The following is a 22,144-nucleotide window of genomic DNA, read 5'->3' on the forward strand; positions in this document are numbered from 1 at the left end:
ACTTATATACTCTCTGGTTTGCTGGTGGTTGATATAGGCGTTGTTTGCCTCTAGTACGCCGATCGCTTGGACGTAAGATGGAACTGGCATCAATGTCCACGAGCTCATGTTGGATCTTGTAAAGCATGACGAGTCGATGGTTACTTCGTCTGTTAGTTAGTTGTTCCCATCCTAGTGTCTTGACCATATTTGTCACACATCCAGGTATTTCATCAGTGTAGTTGTTTGTTACAAACCTGGAGGCCCTCCTTTGTATCTGTGCGGTTTATGTCCTCAGTGGTATGAGGGTCCCATGCTGCACTAGCATATTCTAGTGTTGGTCTGACAAGAGAGATATAGGCTGCATTTCGTACATTCTTGCTGCATTCTCGAAGGTTACGCCTACGGAATCCGATGGATTTGGATGCTTTTTTGGCAGTAACGTCAACATGATGTTTCCATTGTAGGTCCTCACTGAAATTTACTCCTAGATATTTGCTGGTTGGTACAGTTTCGAGAGTGTGGCCATGTAATTTACAGTATGTCTCTTTTTTTGGATTTACTGTTGGTGCTAATGCGGATGAAGGTGCATTTTCCTGGGTGGAATTTCATCTGCCATTTGGTTTCCCAGTCTTCTAGTGCTGAAAGGTACTGTTGTAGTTTGGCTTCATCCTGGGAATTCTTGATATGGTGGAATAGGAGACAGTCATCAGCGAATAGTTTGACAGTTGAATGTTGAACTGTTTCTGATAAGTCGTTGATAAATACTAAGAAGAGTAATGGTCCTAACACAGTCCCTTGTGGGACCCCTGAATGTACGTCTCCCAGTGTAGACTTAAAGCCCTCAACTACCACTTGTTATTTCCTGTTTTCTAAGAAAGCTTGTATCCATTTCAGGTTTTCGTCTCTAATGCCATAGTGGTTCAGTTTGTTGAGTAATCTGCAGTGTGGGACTTTGACAAAAGCCTAAGCAAAGTCGAGTAAGATTACATCCACTTGATCGTTCCCTGATTTCAGTTGTTTGGCAATTCCTTCTATTGTTGAAATTAGTTGTGTCTCACAGGATCTATGAGCTCTGAATCCATGCTGACTGTCTGTCGAGATGTGATGTTTTTCCAAAAATGTGATGACTGAACTGTGGATATGTTCGAGAACTTTGCATGAAATAGAAGTCAGTAAAACTGGTCGATGATTTGCTGCTATATGTGTTTCTCCTTTTTTGAATAGTGGGACTATTGTTGTGTCTTTCCAGTCGTTTGATATTTCACCGTTGTCAATGATGGTTTGGTTCAGATGGGAAAGGATGGGAGCCATCTTGTTTGCTGCTTCTTTGAGTATTAGTGCTGGAATGTTATCTGGTACTGTAGCTTTGTGTTGTTTAAGGCTCTTGAATAGCTTGTAAACTCCATTTCTGTTTATGTTGATTTTATCCATGGTGGGATATGGGCTTGGGCCTTTGTTTGGTATACAAGTCATGTCTTCTTTAGTATAGAACGATTGAAGTTGGTCGTTTAAAATATCATCCTTTTGAGAGCCTTTACTATTTAAAAATCCGTCTTTGTTGGTAAGAGCAGAAACACCTGATGACTCTTGTTTCTTTCTTTTTACATATGTGTAGAAGCGCTTAGGAATTTCTCTGAAGTCATTGCTGACAACATCTTGGATGTACTTTCTATGAGCTTTTCTTGTCTCCTTTTGGGTGTTTGCTTTCAGTCTTTTATACTTTTCCCAGTCGTTGAGTGAGCTCTTTGTTTTCTTCTCATTGCTCTTGTCTGGGTGTTTATCCATGGATGTGTGTGCCTGTTCATTGTTTGTTTTGTTGGTACATGCTTTTCGATAAGATGTTCCAGGATTGTTTTAATTGTCTTCCACATGGCCTCCACTGTCTGGTCTTTCGATTGACAGAATTGTTCACAAAAGTTCTTAAGAGAAATTTTAATTGCTTTCATGTTTGCTTTTTTCCACAAAAAAAATCTTTCTATGTGTTGGCTTAACCCGATTTGATTGTATATTTGTGTCGTACAGTACTATATCATGATCACTTTTTAGTCCAATAGGTGGATGTGGCTTACAGCGTATCATAAATGAAGGATGACTTGTAAGTATTAGATCTAGGGTGTTTTGGAGTCTTGTTGGGAATTTTACCATTTGTTCTAATGCCATATCATGTGAGATGTCGAGATATGTTTGGCTGACTCTAAGTGGATAATGTTTTGATCCTGTAATTGAGTTGCTTTCCCATGAAATATCTGGAGCATTAAAATCTCCTCCAATTATGTGGATTGTATTTTTGTTGTTAGTTTTCAGGTCTGTGATCTCCTTATGCGAGTTGGTTAGGTAAAGGTCATCAGTTCTCCCCGGTGGTCTATAATATCCTGCTATAATCAGTTTTTTTAGTTTTTTATCATACCTGATATGAGTTCTATAGTTTTGCTCTTTTCAACATTCAGTAATTCCATATTTTCATTGCCAGCAATAAGTACTCCCCCATGGGGGTCTTTGTTTCTATCGTGCATGCCTGTAAACTTGATAACCTAGTTCATTGCTGAAAAATTCTGTGGTGTTTATATCATCAGAAAGCCATGTCTCAGTACCGATGCTAATATCTGGTGAGGTGGTATCAACAAGGACTTCTATGTTTAACCCTTTCTTTCTAATGCTTTGAAAGTTAATGTTTAGGATACGTAAAGATGGTTTATATGTTTGTTTTTTCTGGGTGGATTTTGGTAATGAAGTTGCTTCAGGACTACCAAAAGATGATGTCGATGTATCCTGATTGTTTGTTTTGCTATTGTTGCTCGACTTATTTGGTGTTAATAATTCACTACCCTCATGAACGATTGATTATGTACTTCCCACACTACTACAATCTGATAAAGGTATATCATATGCTATGATAGAGTGATTTACTGTGTTACAGTTCACACAACTCCGCTGATGAATTTGCATAATAATTACAAGTAGAAGAGTTCATCCCTAAGCATGATTTGTGTGACCATGTGTCACAGCCATTGCAGGCAATCGCACTTTAACCAATGTCTTCCACTTCCAATTCGCATATGCCAAATGGGTATCTGGCCGAGGTTGATGGGCCGGCGTTAGTCTCAATACCGCTCAGCAAAAGGAGAATTAGAAGAAATCTACGTTGTTGTTTTGTAGCATTTTTATCAAGGGCATGATTATTCCTTACATAAAGTAGCCAACAAAGAATGTTTAGTGATGGGGTAACATTATCACTGATATCTGGTGATAATAGTATTCCTTCAAAAAAAGTTTGGGAATGTTAATATGTTTACTTCTAGGTTCTGTTATGTTATTATCACTGTGATCTTTATTTATGTTCTGGATATGATTTACAAACCAAAAAGTATCAGTACTCATGAGTATAACTGTCAACAAGTGAATGTACATGTGTTTCTTCATGATGTTTACTTTTGAGAGGAAGTGATGGTTATTCTGAGGTCTTCTAGACGTTTTTCAAGCGCCAAGTTGATCAAGTGTACACAAATTTTTTTGCTTGAAATTTTCATAAGTCGTTGAAATGCAAATTTCTAAGTTTATGTGTTTCCCGAAGGAGTTCATCTATACATCTGTGAAGTTTTGTAGTCTGAGTAGCAAGTGTAAGTAGCTAAATTCAGAAGTTTTTGCCGGTCGTTAGGAAAGCTGCTGTCTCATTCCACGCCTGCGCAGTTAACGTAGCAAATAAAAAAGTGTAGTGAAGTAATATCACTTTTATCTCAATCTTTCTTTTTTTTTCATAATTTTTTTCATATCATGTGTACGTAGATTAGTTTGTTCACCTGATCTTAATAGCAGGTAGAGAGAGGCTCTTGTACTCAATTAAACATGCCATATGGTATGTGCCTGTAAACGCCACGAATCTAGTCTGTAAGTTTAATTTTATTTCCGTCCATGCCACGAATCAAGACAATAAGTTAGGCATAAATTACCTTCTTGTCTACGTCTAGTTAACAATTTTCTTTATACCCAGTCCTATTGAATCTGCTTGTCTATGTCTATGCTCATCAAGTTTAAACGGTTATAAATTACTTTCCTTTCTACAGCATGAAGTTGGTCAAAATGTTTTTCATGGTACATGGGTATGTGCATGACATGTCGAGCTCATCGCTCTAAACACGTATTGTTGTCATATTTTTAGCAATTGTCATATAAGCGAGAGGTTTGGCTAGCCATAAAACTAGGTTCAACCCACCATTTTTTCATGAAATGTTCTGTACCAAATCAGGAATATGACAGCTGTCAAAAAGTTCGTTTCTATGAATTTTGGCGTTTGTTTTTGTTGCACTTCAGTGTTCCTTAGTTTTCCTCCTATATTAGGTGTGTTTCCCGCTGTAATAGTTTGTTAGCAGGATTTGTTCACACTCAATAGATTTGTGGCGTTTAAACAGCATTATACTATTGTTGACTGTATATACCTTCACATATTTGTATGCTTGTCTAAGTAATGAATCTGGTTGGTAGTTATTGCTAAGGATTTGAGAGTTGAGAACGATATTTTGATATCAGAAGCCTGTCATCCTTTTTCAACTTATCCCGATTCTGGGTGATTTTATGGAGAATGTTTTCACTGTATCACACTCAGACTTTACTTTGAGGATGATGTCTTCTTTTAATGCTGTCCGATTAAAGTTTACCCTCAGATCAAAAATAGACTTATATAGATATAGGAAGATGTGGTATGAGTGTCAATGATACAACTCTCCATTCAAGTAACACTTTATAAAAGTAAACCATTATAAGTCAAGGTACGGCCTTCAACACGGACCCTTGTCTCACACCGAACAGTAAGCTATAAAGGCCCCCAAAAATTACTAGTGTAAAACCATTCAAACAGGAAAACCAACGGTCTAATCTATATAAAAACGAGAAAAAAAACCACTTATGAACCACATACACCGACGACAACCATATTTGTTTTAGTAGTAATACCACAACTGTTTTTAACATTGTCTTAATTAAAGAGTGAGAATTTTCTGCTTCCAGGCATAGATTGTATTAGTGGTGTTTTATTTGCCAACCCAACTGTTATGATTTGATCGCCACGAGTTTGATGTTGACGAAACGCGTCCGCTCTGTCGTGCCAAATTATAAGCCTGGTAGATTTGATCAGTTTTTATAGATATATAAAAAGTAGCTGGGATTTGCATTTTGTAGCTACTCACATGAATTTAGAGATTCAGTAAATATTTGGAAGAGTTATTTTAGGTTTTTGTATAAATATCGCTTGTAAAGCAGGGTCATGGCATGTCAAATAACTAATATACATATATTTATATGACATGCAATTTTCTTCTGGCAAAATACAAGCTTGTGGCTCTTATTAATATTGTTCTTATATTACAAACGACGATTAGAAATGTCAAACCATATTTACAAATCATATTTACATATTGCATAGACCATTTGTTTCTTCAGTGACATACAATAAAATGTTTCAGTATGCTTCAAATTAAATATTCGTTGCTAACAGTAGGCATATCAGTTGACTATAAGGCATATATGTTGACTGTCTGTTCGTATATGTATTCATCCACATGCAATTTGTTGAAATAAAAAAAAAATGACTTTTTTTGGCAGACGCAGTCTTATATGATTATATCTAATTTTAAAAGATAGATTATTTTAACGAAAACTATCATTTCCGTAACCAAAAGGATATTAGAAGTTGCCAGATATCACGAATCTTGTTGTAAATCTGATTCGAGATAACCGTTAACAGGAATTGATAGACGAACTGTTACAAATTGTGATGGAATATATGGCACAACACGTTCCATGACAAAAATGCTGGTTACGGATCTTTTGAGTAATGCATACATTAATATCGTGAAGATTTATCGCCGCCGTTTCGCTGATTCAGCATCTCTCTGTGCCACCTCCTCTGCTCGTTTCTTTGTTATCTCTTTAATTTTAAGTACCAGTTCACTAAAAAAAGATTTTGAAAATGTTTTAGGATGCCTCATTTGTGTAGTAATAGCTGTATTATCTTTAGATTTCTAAATTTTTTCTAAGCGTTATGAGAAATTTTTTCCAAGCGTTATGAGAAGATTTCTAAATTGATTTGGTGAATAATTAAAATGATTATATTTTGTAGTGTAAAATCACATATTTAGTCAAACAAGAGAGGAACACACTGAATCCATACAAAAATATTGAACAACATATTTCTTAAAAATCAAGCTTCGTCTCGCATAACTTATGCTACAGATTTTGAATAAAATATTATATTAAATTTGGTCGTCTTCTTTTTATAATACCGTACTTTTTAAAAGAGGGACGAAAGATACGAAAGGGACAGTCAAAATTATGCATGACGGAAGTGCACATATCCGAGCCAAACATATTGCGATGCTAGAACGTGTAGGAGAAGATGCAAGTTTGAAAGTTTTTTTGTTTCTCCCGAATACAATCAGTATATTAAATTTAATTTCCCCATTTCCACCTTAAAATGTACTTACCTGAAGTCTATATCACCGTCGCCATCGATATCTATGTATTTGATTAAGTGGTCTACTTGTTCTGATGATAATGGTATACCTTCATCCTAAAATTCAAATAATTCAATTTTTACACACGGCTCTTCATTAGAAGATTTATTCATTTACTCAATGTACGAGAGTCGCAACGCTGGTTTGTTGAAATAACAGTTGGACAAAAATTTTACAAGCATTTGAAGAAGAAACCTGAACGAGACACATTATTGCCATGAGTGGCGTTCATAAGGAGTACATATATATTTATAAAAGTAAGATTACACTTGAAGTAATAATTTACGTTTTTGTAAGGGTGCTATATTCAAATTTTGATTGTGTGATTGAATTTTGTGAAAAAATATGTGGTGTAATTTTTTTTCTTCGTTGTTTTGTATATTATAACACATTATAAATTTTGTGCGTCTAAAAGTTTTTAAAATGTGTTATAAACTTAAAAGTTCTTACCCGGATTCCTTGTCTAAACTCATCATAATCTACACTATTACTACCGTCCTCATCAAACCTACTGAACAGCTCAGTCACTGTCATATTACATTCCTCTAAGTATTCCTTCAAACATAACAAAGCTTCTTGTCCCATGTCACCGAAGCCAACCATCCTCCTCTTTCCATAGGAATCAGTATATCCATGTATTATATCCAACTCTGGGAAAGGTTCTTTAAGCTCTGCTAGTCTTTCTTGAGATTTGCCTGTTAGCATTACATCCTGAAAAAAGTTGAATTAACGAGTCGGAAGTTTTTATCAATTATCCGAAATCATATGTAAAAGTGAGAAGGAGGAAAAATACATCTATTGTTTAGCACTTAAACTTTAGATGGTTTAGGGAAACAGGAACAAATATATTCACATTAAGGTATCTAGTTTCCAGTTAAAAAGGGTGTAATAATAAAGCGGCGAAAGATTCTAATGGAACTTCAAAACTAACTTATATTCTAAAAAGTATTAATTAGTACAATTTTATTTTCTACTTACTGATAAATCTAAACATTCTAGTTTAAAGGTGGAAGGATCTAGAGTCAACAGGAGATCTACAGCTGTTTCTACTGCGCTATCAGGAATATTGTTCTTACCAATCTAAATAAAACAGGAATTCATTAGTTACGTATTATAGTGAATTATATGATATGAATCTTTATTGCATTAGCAACAACATTGCTTTAGCATAATACAATATACATATATGACAAATATGACAGAATACAGAGAACAATTAAATAGATTAAATAATGCAGAGATAACTTATAATAATATGAGTAATATATTAACTGATAATTTGCAATCTTAGTTTCCATGCAGCTTTAAGATAATTACATAGATTTTTAGTTAAGCTTTTTTGACCCAGCTTGTAACAGAAAAATAAGCTTTCGTGTATTTGGCCATGAATAATAATACTTTGGCAAAAAATTACATCTAAGTGTTCTATATGCAGGACAAATCAACACAACATGATATTCATCTTCAATATTATTGAATTTTACCTTTACTTTAGATTAAATTCGTGTGTAAAAAGAATTTAAAAAATATACCGAACTCCAAGCTAAATTAAAAAAGAAGGAAGACCCGTAATTGGCACAACCATTTTTCAACTTTTGATCCTCAGAGCTGTACAACTTTGCCCCCCTTTTTTTGACTTTCGAACTTTTATATCTGGGCGTCACTGGTAAGTCTTGTTTGGACGAGGCGCGTTTTTGACGTAATGAATTTTAAACCTGATGCCTTTTGTTATCTATTATTCATGTGTTTCTATGCCTAATACGTTCTGCTATTTATTTGTATTGTAGTCCTGTATTATTATGTTGTCATTTTAATGTTATATTTAATAATGCCATCAAAGTGCGAGGTTTGGCATGCCACAAAACCAGGTTCAACCCACCATTTTTTTCTTTAAAAATGTCCTGTACCAAGTCAGGAAAATGGCCATTGTTATATTATAGTTCGTTTCTGTGTGTGTAGCATTTTTACGTTGTGTTTCCGTTGTGTCGTTTGTTTTCTCCTATTTTTGAGTGCGAATTCACATTACTATAAGACGTGTCACGGTACTTTTCTATCCCAAATTCATGTATTTGGTTTTGATGTTATATTGGTTATTCTCATCGGATGTTGTCTAATGCTTAGTCCGTTGCTGTGTGTGTTACATTTTAATGTTGTGTCGTTGTTCTCCTCTAATATTTAATGCGTTTCCCTCAGTTTAAGTTTGTTACCCCGATTTTGTTTTTTGTCCATAGATTTATGAGTTTTGAACAGCGGTATACTACTGTTGCCTTTATTTAAAACTGAACCAACTGAGCAAATGGAAATCAACTGTCATGATTCCGACTTGGAAAGTCATTTCCCGATGAAATTGGAAATAAAGGCAACATAAGTACACCACTGTTCAATAGTCAATGGATAAATCAAATGCTATAGCTAGCTTCATCTCCAACTTAAATGACAGTTGTTTATGGATCTGTTATATTGAAATTAATTTTTGTGAGCAACAGCGGCCAAAGTTGTGTACATCACAGACATAAACTGACTTAAAATACAGCAAACAAACATACGAACAAATAAATCTGACGACAATAAAAACGGATTGTTTAGTTACAGTGACTTGACTGTACATTTTTGCTCGCCAACTATTTTAACTCATTCAAAAGTATGACCAAATTGCAATTTGTTTAACAAACTGTTCAGTAAAAAATGTTTAATTGCACGATGATAAAATAAAACATACTTACAATCCTATAAGACTTTATCTCCACTTTAATGTTCATAAGAATCAGAAATCATTTGAATTAAAATATCATATATTCAGTAAAATTTGTGTGAAATAACAATACGTTATTGATAAGTTTCCATGGGGAGATAACCTAAAATAAATATTTTTTTGAATGAAAATTTTTGAAAGAAAAAATGATTATCTCTCCATGGAAACTTCCTACAAACATATTGTAATTTCACACATATTTTACTAAATATGAAATGTTTTATTTCACATAATGTCTGTTTCTTATTAATATAGAAGAATTTTAGAAAGAAAAACTATATGAAAGCTTAGTTTGGACATTTTTAAAGCAATTCAAAATAACAACATTTCACCTTCAGCATGGTAATGACTACAATATATTTATACAAACTGATTTTGTCTCAACAACATCAAAGTGGAATTAAAGTCTTGTAGGATTGTAAGTATGTTTTGTTATATCACCTTGCTTTTCGTGACTTGGCTGTGGTTAACTACAGGAGTTTGTTCAAATTCCTGACCGGTTGAACAGTTTGGTTTTATAAAACAAATTGCAATTTGGTCAGAATTTTGAATAAGCTGCAATATGTGGAGACCAACACTAACAGTCAAGTCACAGTAATATTACATAAAACATTATACCGCAAAAGTTTATACTTTCCTAATAAAAGTACATTTTAGTAAAATATAAATACATGGGTAATTGCAATGAAAGCAACACTATAAAACCTCTTGTGTTTTAATCGAACGCCCTACGACAAAAGCCAAAACCTCGATGTACAAATACCGAGTCAAGGCAAGAGTAATACGACTAAAAGGATTTTCATATGAAAATGCTCTTTCAATTAGTTTAATTGAGGTACAAGTGAGAGGTTTAGCGCTATAAAACCAGGTTTAATCCACCTTTTTCTACATTTGAAAATGCCTGTACCAAGTCAGAAATATGACCGTTCTTGTCCATTCGTTTTTTATGTGTTTTGTCGTTTGATTTTGCCATGTGATTATGGACTTTCCGATTAGATTTTCCTCTAGTTCAGTATTTTTGTGATTTTACTTTTTAATTGAGGTCTTGAGCTGGCGTGACAGCAACTGTTAGTAGCCCTTTGTAAATTTGTGTTCACCTTTGTAATTTTGCTAAAAATTGAATCACAAAAATACTAAACTTTGTGGAAAAATCAAAACGGAATGTCCCTATTCAAATGGCAAAATCAAAAGCTCAAACACATCAAACGAATGGGTAAAAACTGTTATATTCCTGCCTTTGTACAGGTATTTTTTAATGTAGAAAATGGTGGATTGAACCTGCTTTTATAGCTAGCTAAACCTTTCACTTATATGACAGTCGCATCAAATTCCATTATATTGACAACGATGCGTGAACAAAACAAACATACATAACAGGTAAAAATGTCAATAATACAGCAGCCAACATTGTGTCAAAATCTTAATCACTAAAAAAACATACAAACATGTAACAAAGAAGCACAACATAGTAAGTTTCTTCTGTTATTTTAACTAACATTGGACTTATTTTAAACAGATTTAATGTGCGTATTGCTTTGGGTTTTTATTCCAAATTGGCTACACATAAGATAGATAGATAGATCTTTAACTAAATAACATAGTTACAGAGATGATAATATATTCAATACAACAGTTGTCGAGTGATGAATCTGAAAATGCATCACACGGTATGGCTGACTTATATAAACCCTGAAACCAAATTTCAGAAATCCTGGCATTGTAGTTCCTGAGAAAAATGCGACGAAAATATTCATGGGACGGACAGACTGACGGACTGACGGATGGACTTGCGGACGGACAGACAGAGGTAAAACAGTATACCCCCATTTTTCAAAGCGGGGCAAAAAAGGGGATAAAACCCAAGAATACAAAATTGCGTGTACACCAAGTGGAAGTAAATGTAGAAAAGGGTATTCTTTGAACAAAATTCCACATCGCAAATAGTTTTTTTTTATTGCCATATTATTTACTATGTTCAACCGTTGTCTAAATGTTTGGAAACAGTTGAAAGAGAATCATTTGTAAAAGACCCTTAACTCGTCAGGCCGTCAAAGTTTCAAACAATTTAGATTCTTGAGGAGAAAAGTTTTAAAGAAATACTAAAGCCCTCTCCTGCGCCCTTGTTTTTCATTCGATTAAAACCAAAAGAGTTTTTTTTATATGTACCCCATATTCATACAAAACTCTTTTGATGTTTCATAAATCAAATTTTCCAGGTTCAAGGAGAAAAAAAAATATAAAACGTAGTTTTCAAAATATTCATTTGGGAATGATGAGCAACATTTATTGCCATGATTGCTCCGTTATCAAAATTAAATGAAGATAGATCAAAATTTAATAATCAATTATGTAGAGCGAAGACTTTGACTAACTCTACAAGGAAGAATTTTTTCATAATTGGACATTCAGATTACATCCATTGGTCGTGCTCATCATTTGGTCCTAAAAATACCTAGAGTTCCATTAATTGAAATGCAAATTACTAAATTGAACAAATGAGCTCTTTGAATCGATTTCTAACGCAAAATAAATACGTAAAGACGGACGGTCATTAAATATTAACCTAAGAGCGCTTTCGACTACTAGCAAATACAAACTGTTTAACATTGATTAAAAAACATGTTTCTAGTAGTTCAATACAGGACACAACATGGATTTTGCCACTGCTTCTTTTAAAGTGAGAATAATAGATTTGTATGTTTTTTCGTGTCTGAAACATTTAAACATCCTTTTAGATGCATTTAAACATATCATAATTTAATTAGAAATTCATAAAGTAAAGGTTTAAGAAATCTTTTTTGTCTTGTATTGACATATAGTTAAGGCAATGGGTATCTGCATGTTTCTAGTTCAAGGCAACTTTTTGTGCTTTTGTCTTTTTTATTATTGTGTACGTTATAATCAAATGTAGTCAAGTTCTTTTGATATCCATGTCTTACCTTTAAAACCTCTAAGGCGTCGTTACTCTTAAGACCTTTCATAACTTTTCCAAATCCTTCCGGACCTATTCTACAACATGATATGTCTAATTCTATTAAGTATTTATTATTGGCAAGAACATCACCGAATGCTGCTGCTCCGTCGTCATCGTAGCCATTCCAAGAGGCGTTTACTATCTTTAAATGGTCATTTTCCTGTAATATATATATGGATTTTCTAATATGACCAAAGTGATATGGTGCACATTTGTAAATGAAACGAGTGTCATTTTCAATTTCGTTTCATACCTCAAACAATAAACCTTACTTTTTGCAATGTGTGCTTGTGTTAAGAAAGCATAGAAAATGTAACATTTTTTATAAAGGAAAAAAATCAATACTGAAATCAAATTGAAAACACTGCCGAATTCAATGCCCACAACACTTATTTCATGTATAAGATTCATCAATTTTATCGCGGGACTTAACAGTCGGAAACCCGGTTGAAATAGAACAAAAGTATCGAAGCTCTTTGTTAGAGTAGTTATCAAAAGTACCAGGATTATAATTTTATACGCCAGACGCGCGTTTCGTCTACATAAGACTCATCAGTGACGCTCAGATCAAAATAATTAAAAAGCCAAACAAATACAAAGTTGAAGAGTATTGAGAGACGATAAATGCTTACTGTAATGTTTACTATAGTGACAAGAATTTTAAAAGTTAATAGAAACAAAGAAAATGACAATTTTCTTCTCAATTACGAAGTGTTTTATTTTAAAAACACCATTTTATCAACATAGTTAAGCAGAACAATTAGATATCAAGTCGACGACAAGGGTATCTTTCAAGTTGGATGTAAAAAATGCATAACCTCCGATTTTTTTAAAAAAAATACCACGGACGGAAAACATTTCAATTTATTAGTTCAGTAATTTTCGTGTCTGCCCTTCTATTAAGTGACTGAAGAAAAAATTCCCCAAAAAGGGTAACAATTGTATCGAAAAGAGAAAATCGAGTGCACTTTTTTTATGTTAGGGCGTGTTTGAGTTGAATATGTTGTCTTGATATCGTACAAAGCAAGAATATTTCATATATCGTCTCGCTTCAGATTCTATCATTTTTAAATATCAAAGCTACAGGTTGACTTTATAACATAAAAAAAAGTGCAGTGCTAAAAGATGATATATATGGGTCAAGTGAACTATCTATCTAATGAATCACAAAAACAGAGTAGGTGTGTTCGAATAGCTATTTTTTTACTGAAAGTACTTGACGACAGTTTTTCAATTTGGACAATGAAAATGCATATCTCCGAAAAATTATAATTTTTTGTGCGTGATAACAAAGGTTTACAGTCTCCAATCACTAAAAAAATATAGTAGTCTGCCCTTCCACGAAATATTTAATTAGAAATTTTTTAAATGTTTATGAATTTTCGAAAATTCCACCTGACAACCGATCAGACAATAGTTTTAAGTTGAATCAATGCAGACAAGATCATTTACTGATGCTCATTTGCTAGTTGATACATTTGTTTTTTTTAAAAACAACTGGCATAGAAGGATCGTAATGGTGCAATGTGGATAAATTTATCGGTTTCCAAGAGCAAATTTGGCAGCGCGTCATCCCTACAATGGCTTCCATATCTACGATTGTGAAAATGAACTGGCGTAATGGGGAGATAATTTTGACGAAGTTGAATCCTGACTGTTAAAGTATCCGAACAAAACACATTTATGATCATCAAAATCTTAAGGAACGAAAATGATCTAGAAGTCGCCAATATCATTTCATTCACGATATAGTTTAAGCATCTGATATAATCTTGTTCAATTGAAGAATAAAATTTCCTTCATTTCAAAGCTGTTTTGGAAAGTTAAAACGCAAAAAAAAAATTGAAAAAATGACAGGTTTAGTGCGAGACAATATATAAGGAACTTAGTATATTACAATTCATACCACTCATCATGTGGGAAATTGTTGTAAATTGTTGAGCCTCAAATATACCTAGTATCTCTTGTTATTCATATAAAAAATGTATATTTAAGAATTGAATGCTTCTTTTTGTAACTTCATTGGGGTGTAAAAGCGTTGACCGAAGTACATTTTGTACGAAGCGCGGAAGCAATACTGCGCACGGTCAACGCTTTTACAACCCTATGAAGTTACAAAAAGAAGCATTCAATACTTATAATAACATTTTTTATTTTTTTAGCTTTGATCATGAAAACTCGAATTTTATTATTGTTTTATTTAATTCACCTGTGCACTTTATTGTGGGACCACGCGTTATCATGAATGAAAAGTTTTAGTGAGCAATGCAATTGCTTACGGAATAACACGTGATGTGCAGTTAGCCAATCAGAATAAAGTATCATAATGAAACATACATCTAATGTAATTATTGTTAAATGAAATTATACATATAATCTTTCTTTTCATTGGTTCGGTATGTTTAAATCTTACCTTCAATCCATTAGCTATCTTTTTAGCACCAATAATTCTGAACTGGTTCCAGCTCAAATCTAATTCCTCCAATGAGGCATTTTCAGCTGAAATTGATAAAAAAAAAAAAGTCCATCAAATACACTAGCTGTGTGCCCAATGTTAAAAAAAAACAATAGAATTATAAAAGTCGGTTATCCTACATGAATCCAAAATACACGCGTTGTCATGATAAACGTAACCCTGCTCGTAGTACTCATTATCGAAGCGCAGGAAGTAGATGTATATCTTCAATCAAAAATTCAATGAATTGCAAAACATGAAGTAAATTTTAGAAGGATCCAGAAATTGTACATATTAATAACTCATCACTGTCAAGCTGAAGGTGGCTAATTATGAAGACATTTTATTGTCAGGAATTTCTGCGAGAAAGGTGTAACGTAAATATTTGTAAGAAGAACAAGGTGATTACAATATGGATTCGATTTCTTAACTGGGAGTATAGTAATTCTTTTAACTTATGTACTCCATGGAAAAATGAACTTATAATATTTTAATATATATTAAATAAATTACTAATCAATAACTAAACAGACCGGCCATTTAAGTTGTAAGAAACAAAACATTAGTTGAAACCAAATCAGATCAGTAACTCAAACGTTTTTTTTTTTTTTTTATATATATATATTCTTTATTCCAAAAGCAATACTGCTTATAGGTATCTTTAGACATCCCGTGGCACAAGTAATTATATGATGATAGAAGATGTATGAAAAGGGTAAACCATTATATTTTTACAAAGTAGGTGCGACTGAAAAATTGTTTTATCCAGTATATAATCCTATGCATTACATATTACGAATAATTAGTTACATATTACTAAGAAATACAAACCTATCATGTGTTCAAATGAGTTCCCTGATAAATCTCCAAACAAATTGTGGCTCAGGTTTAAATAATGCAGAGCCATGTGTTCCTGTAAAATTCAAATAAAAACAACTTTTAAGGAATCAAGAACATGCAAACGCGTATTTCGCTCAAGTTAAAAAAAAAATATATAGCAATGTATATTGTATGTATTTTGAAATACAGTTTTCTATACATTTATACATTTGTTTGAGGCTAAACATTACACCCCTGAATTTAACGGAAATATATATAAAAATAAAACATAACAGATTTTGTTCGTCATTGTTCAATTTTTATTCAATAATAAAGAGATAGATATGGCATGATAGTCAATGATACATCCAGCATCTAAAACAGAATGTCATACATATAGCATCTAGAACAGAATTTCATGAAAACTTGAACATCTTCAAATGCACACGACGCTCCAAAGTCTTCAAAAAATGGCAAAATTTATGATTGAAAAGTAAACTGTGAAAGGTTAAAAAAATTCATGTGTAAACAGATAACTGATGAGACGACACAATGTCATTGCACATACACCACAACAATTTTTTTAATCATGCATATTAAGGTAATTGGCTTGAAACAAGCATATGAACTGGTTATAACCAATAGTGTATATCTTAGTCCAGCCCTGGCCTCAGTGACTCATTTTTTTTTTTTTTAATTGTTGTCACTGACATATTTTTTGTTGTTGTTGTCACTGAGGCCAGAGCGGGACTATATATATCACATCATACTGAAAAGTATATTTATCCAAAAGAGCTTGACATTTGATTTTCTGATTGGACGATTTTTCATGTTAATTCAATAAAGTTAAACGAAATATCGTAAGTCATTCCTTCGACTTAGATAGGAACCAATAAATGTTTACCTCAATCTTTTTTGTAAGGAAAGGTGCATCGAGGTCTGTAAAGCCATTTCCTGAAACAGAATCCAGAATACATAGATAAATTACAACTTAAAAAAAATACACAAAACCTTGGTGGTATAATTCATGGCCTTCTTTTACTTTAAGGGTCCTTATAATTTAGAGTTAAGTTTCTTTTATGGTTATGGTTAGGTTAGATTTTAGGGTTGGGGCTAGTGTCAGGTTTAGGTATGGGTTAGGGTAAGGTTTGGGGTTAAGAATAGTTAAGTATAGCTCTTTATGGGTTGGGACCCCGAAAGTAAAAGAAGGCATAATTCATGAACAGAACAAAACTTATATTGTATCATATATTCATAGTATACATTGTATATGTCAATCAAGTAAAGTATATACTAAATACAGATAAGGCTAAGACAATACTCTAAACATATTGTTTTATAATCGTATAAGCTTAATATGATTTTCAGTGCACACACATTTAATGGCATTAAGTGGATACAATTCCAACATGGTTTTACATGTGTTTTAAAAAAGATACTTTCTATTTTTATCAAGAAGAAAGACACACGAAAACCTAAATGTAGTCTAAACCATGTAAGGTATGACGTGTTGCTATTACGTGAAGTAACAACAATAGTTTACCGATGTTCATATTGTGAATTTACAAATCAAGTTAAAAAAAAAGTTAGGGAATCGCGTTATTTCAAAATGTAACGAGACCGGGTGCATGCATGCACCACATGTCATCTGAATTTAAATCTTCTCAAATTTTTCAGTCGGGGAATTACAAACCAGACGACTATTCTGATATCTAGATATATAATACCACAAAACTATGTTGACAATGAGATTGGCCACAGACACATCGATTGTGATCGTAAAACTTATACTGTGTCAATTTATGCCGGTCTTCCTTATTTCTATGTTTAAACAGTTTTTGTGTCGGGGTTTCAAAAGTAAAATTTTTGGTTTAATTGTTCTTCAAGTGAAGTGGCAGCAAAAGAATAGAATTTTGCTGTTCTAAAACCAATATTTCATTTTAACTTTAGCTGTTATAAAAACTAATTAACTGGAATATTATTAATCAAAATAGTGATTATAGGATTTAAAGTATTCACCTATTATACATGTAGGTTTCTCAGAGACAGTCTTGCAAACACAAACCACTAAATGTTGGATTTTTTTCTTGTAAAAGAAAGACAACTCTAATGTTAAAAAATATTCCATCAAGTTTACGTTGAATCTACGTTGTTTTTGATACTAAAACGGCGCAATATGAGTTTTTTCCATTGGCCCCTATATTAGAGGTGAAACTGATAGTCTCGAATTAAGCAAGGCTAACAGAAACTTTTTACAAAAACAGTTTTCTTTAGTCTAGCGGACAGTTGAATTTTATTGATTTATAAATAAATGTGTAAAATATAATGACCTCATCATGGCGAGAGATAACCTTTAATCAATTTACGACTATCGAAAACTGTCTCTTACTGCAGGTTAGTTGTGTGTATGGAATACTTATTATAGAGAATTAAGAAACTTTAACATTAGCTGTTATGAAACACAACTTTTTTGAATTTTGAGTCATCAATGCTCTTCAACTTTGATTTGTATGTCTTCCTAACTATTTTGATCTTAGCATCATTGATGAGTCTTATGTAGACGAAACGCGCGTCTGCATACTGAAAATTATAAGACGGGTACCTTTGATAACTAATTATACTTCATCGGTAGAAAACGATTAAGGTTAAAATAATATTCTTCAAGAAATTCAAAGTGATTTTTGAACACAGTTGAATAAAGAAAATATAATATAAGGTTTCAAAGTTAAAACACTACGCAAATGTTGGCTAGCTTACACATTGTAGAGTTGGTAAAAACAAATGATAGGCCCAGAAGCAAACATGGTTTGACGTGTGCAGGATATATAAAATTGATTTCATTTTTACAATAGACTACAATATGATTATTACCTCCGATGTTTAGTTCTCTGAGAAACTTGTTGTCGTGTAACATCATACCAATAGATTTAGCACCAAACGATTTCAAATTATTCTCTGAAATATCCTAAAGAAAGAAAATTGAACAATATTTTTAACACTACTCACATATCATCTATTTGCAGGGGCGTAGCTACCTAAGGCTCGACTAGGCACGTGCCTATACATAGATTTGCCGATTATACCCCCTTTGGAAAAATAAAATTAAAAAAACTTTTAATTCTAATGCGTATTAGTATATAAACATAACCCACCCGTATTCAAATCCCGATACTAGTATCCTGGTTAAGTACGATAAATCGTGCATAGGTAAACACAATTTCAACATGGATAAATTTGTTGTTCGTTCAAAACGAAAGACAGATGAAGAAGAGAGTCCAAATTGTCAGACTAGGACTGCAACTGACGATAGTGGAGAATCATCTAAGATTGAAGCTTCTCCGACAAGTAATACATCGTCATGTACACAACACCATCCCCCTTACCCAGATATGGGGCTTTACAACAAACAATACCTGAGTAAATGTATCATTGATTGTCATTGTCTTTGTGTATGAAACTGGATCTGAAAGTTATCAGTCATAAAAGTTCAGAAATATTAGAATTGTTTAACCAATTTTTGCCTTAATTTGAGAGTTTAAAAGATTCGTTCAAAAAAGTTGACAATCTTTTCCTTTGACCCTCTGTCGGCCTTAATCTAAAACTAGTCTGATCTACACTGGGCATATTGTAATATTTTTTTTTTCTTTCAAATTTTTTATTGTACACTACTACGTTAATCAAGGTGTTAATGTAAAATTATTCATAATTCTTCAAACTTTTCTTCATGAATATTATCATGATAAAAACCAGTAAAAATGATATTTTTGTACACAAAATTATGCAACTAAAATGCTGAAAACCGTTTTCCGTCCGGGGGCTTCGCCACCCTGAACCCCCTACCAGGGCTCTGCCCTGGACCTGCAGGGGGCCTTGAGCGGCCCCCAGACCTCCTGCCGATTTGTGCCTACAGTAGATTTGATACCTAGCTACGCCCCTGATTTGTTTTAGATATATGTAAGTCATCAACTTATCATTTTCAGAGGATAATTGTTAATGCACACTTAAGAGTTAAAAACAATTGTTAGGTGTGTTTGTTTGATTTCTGCTTATTTGTTTTTGTTTGTGTAGTGTTTTTTTACTTTCTCTTAAAGCTCTTGAATAGTAAACTTTCTTCAGCTTTCCTTGCGTTTGACTCGAGAATTTCACGTGAATGCTAATCCGAAAAGGCAAAGAAAACAATCTCCATTTGAACAGTGTTTTCTGCACATCAGGTTTAATTGCATTATCAGTTTATGTTTAAAAAAATTGGCTTAAACTTAACGTTCTAGATTGTTAGTTTTGCGTATGGATATTTAGTTGATATAAGCAGTCATACCGTTTCCAACCAGTATTTTTTGGTTATTATCATTCGAAACTTATGTTGTGTATTATTATTTGTCTGTTTATCTTTTTCATTTTTAGCCATGGCGTTGTCATTTTAATTTCGATCTATGAGTCCCTCTGACATCGTTTGCCCCTCTATATGTTGATAAAGTTTTCTCAAAAAGGTTACGTTCAAAATTGCTAATCAGATTGCGTTTCATTTTCATCGAAAGATATATATAATCAAAGAATCACGTTTTGCATCCTTTTTATAGTAATATATTGTATATACAGATTTATTTGATAAAAGCTAAGTAATATTGCTGCTTGAAACAACTAACTGAATTTTGAATATCATCTATCTGTTTCAAGACCTGATATTAAAAATGTTAATTAATTTGATCAGTTTCTGATTTTATTGTGTGTCTTATTAGATGACATACCAATGATGTAATAGTACAGTTTTCTGACATCATAACTTGTAGATAAAGCATCCCAGATTCACCTATATTATTGCCTTTTAAGTTCAATTTAGTTAAGGTCGTGTTTACCTGAAAGCAAAACAAAAATATGTTAGTCGCCAGACGGTCGACTACTACAGAAAATAGTTCAGTGATGATAATTTTTAAAAGAAGGCCACAAGAAAATATGTTCACTCGTTTGATGTTCTGTCAAAAACCTCCAATGCTGTATGAAATTCGGATATTTAATTGCAATATATATTTGAAACTCGAAGAGCAATAAATGGAATAATCCAGAACGTATAACTATGGATGTAAACGGATTTAGATGTGCTGATATACAGGAAGTTTAGTGACAATAAAACTGTGATCACGGGTTCTCAACTTTGTTGTGGTTGTCTTTCTAAGAAGAAAAAAATACAAAACATGTGATTGATCTTAAAACATGTAGGTGTAATTAAGGTGGTACCTAACACTACAGGGAGATAACTCTATAAAATCAGCAGAATGTTTTAATGACGTTGTGTTGTTAAGGGAATATTAAGCATCTCAATGATCAAAATAAGTGTTTGTCAAACTGCTATATAACCAGTGTAATTTTTCTGATTAAACGGTTTGTTCAAATTTTTTGAATTTTTGATTTTTTTGTTAAACGGTAAAAGTAAATACTGTGTCAAAATTTTATGAAAATTAAACGAGTCAAATTAATTTTAGTGAAAGTGTTGGGTACCACCTTAATGTACAATCCAAGACAGTTGATTTTTTAAATAGCAAGCTAATACTCAAGTACCAAATCATTTAGTATCTCTGACAGTTTATATAGTTAACTCAAATAAAAGCCAGCTGACACTTCCATTGCCAGGCATTGAAACATTTCTCAATTCTCGTCAGATTAATTGTTTTATTCCCTGTAATTCTTAATTTGAAATGCATATATTTCACGAAAAATACAATAACATAGGACCAACAACTACACTCTTTTCGTGTCAAAATTTCCAGGAGATGATTAATAATGGAAATGTTTCCAAATGATGTCTGTGAAGTCATGTTTCCAAATGATGTCTGTGAAGTCATGTTTAAGCATTACTCAAAAGTAAAATAACAAAAATAGCCAACTCCAAGTTAAATTTAAAACGGTAAGTCCTTTATAAAATGACAAAAGCTCAAACACCTCTAGGGAATGGCAACTGCCATATGTATGACTAGTACAGGCATGTCCGTGAAACCTAACCTGTTATAAGACCTTGCATAGTTCCACCACGGTAAAAACTTCACATAAAGTAGAACTGATATATACTTATGTGACATACATAGATAAATAAAACTTACCACCATTGCCATAGCAACAGCCATCGTTCCTTTACTATCTAGACCATAGTGTTTCAGATCAAGTGTTGTGTCCTTATCACTGTCCATTTTTCTGGTTATTTTTGATGATGGAACTACATCGAATTTTCTACATGCTTTTTCATATGTTTTTGAACCCGTATTGTCATAATCTGGGTATTTAACTAAAAAAAGAATTTAATTTGTAGTTATGGTATATATATCTTTATATTAACGATTTAATCAAAATTGTCTAGAAGAAAGTTATTGTTAATAGGTAAATCAGCTATCTTAAAAAGAACACAAAATATTCGCCAAATGATTTAACATCCATTTGTTATTTTGATTTATCAGCAGTTCTTACGACCATAATTTGTCATGATATGTTGATTAGAGGCGTATGGTATCAGATTTTTTTTTTTAAATCAGAGTTTTTCTTATAAAATTATAAGCAAAATTATGAACTTTTATAATTAATTGTTCTCAGAGAGTGTTTGGTTACGACGAATTTTAACATTAAATATTATCTTTAGAAATATCTTAAAAAGCAAATAAAGGTAAAATGTC

General features: G+C 32.8%; 1 protein-coding gene across 4 annotated transcripts in view; it reads right to left on the reverse strand.

Moving 5' to 3' along the window:
- Positions 1 to 5,097: 5,097 nt before the first annotated feature.
- The window catches only part of LOC143064658 (uncharacterized), a 29,990-nt gene continuing 12,943 nt past the window's right edge, over positions 5,098 to 22,144 (reverse strand). For all 4 annotated transcript variants that reach the window (XM_076237665.1, XM_076237653.1, XM_076237643.1 and 1 more), the window contains exons 3-13: positions 21,581 to 21,762; positions 20,234 to 20,341; positions 18,360 to 18,453; positions 16,393 to 16,442; positions 15,501 to 15,582; positions 14,628 to 14,713; positions 12,180 to 12,374; positions 7,467 to 7,568; positions 6,939 to 7,199; positions 6,459 to 6,544; positions 5,098 to 5,925 (exon numbers count right to left, since the gene is read on the reverse strand). In XM_076237665.1, the coding sequence (XP_076093780.1) occupies positions 5,835 to 5,925; positions 6,459 to 6,544; positions 6,939 to 7,199; positions 7,467 to 7,568; positions 12,180 to 12,374; positions 14,628 to 14,713; positions 15,501 to 15,582; positions 16,393 to 16,442; positions 18,360 to 18,453; positions 20,234 to 20,341; positions 21,581 to 21,762 (1,337 nt within the window). In that variant the 3' untranslated portion in view covers positions 5,098 to 5,834. The remainder of the gene's footprint in view (positions 5,926 to 6,458; positions 6,545 to 6,938; positions 7,200 to 7,466; positions 7,569 to 12,179; positions 12,375 to 14,627; positions 14,714 to 15,500; positions 15,583 to 16,392; positions 16,443 to 18,359; positions 18,454 to 20,233; positions 20,342 to 21,580; positions 21,763 to 22,144) is intronic.

This window comes from Mytilus galloprovincialis, chromosome 1 (assembly GCF_965363235.1).
Source record: "Mytilus galloprovincialis chromosome 1, xbMytGall1.hap1.1, whole genome shotgun sequence".
Classification (NCBI taxonomy): domain Eukaryota; kingdom Metazoa; phylum Mollusca; class Bivalvia; order Mytilida; family Mytilidae; genus Mytilus; species Mytilus galloprovincialis.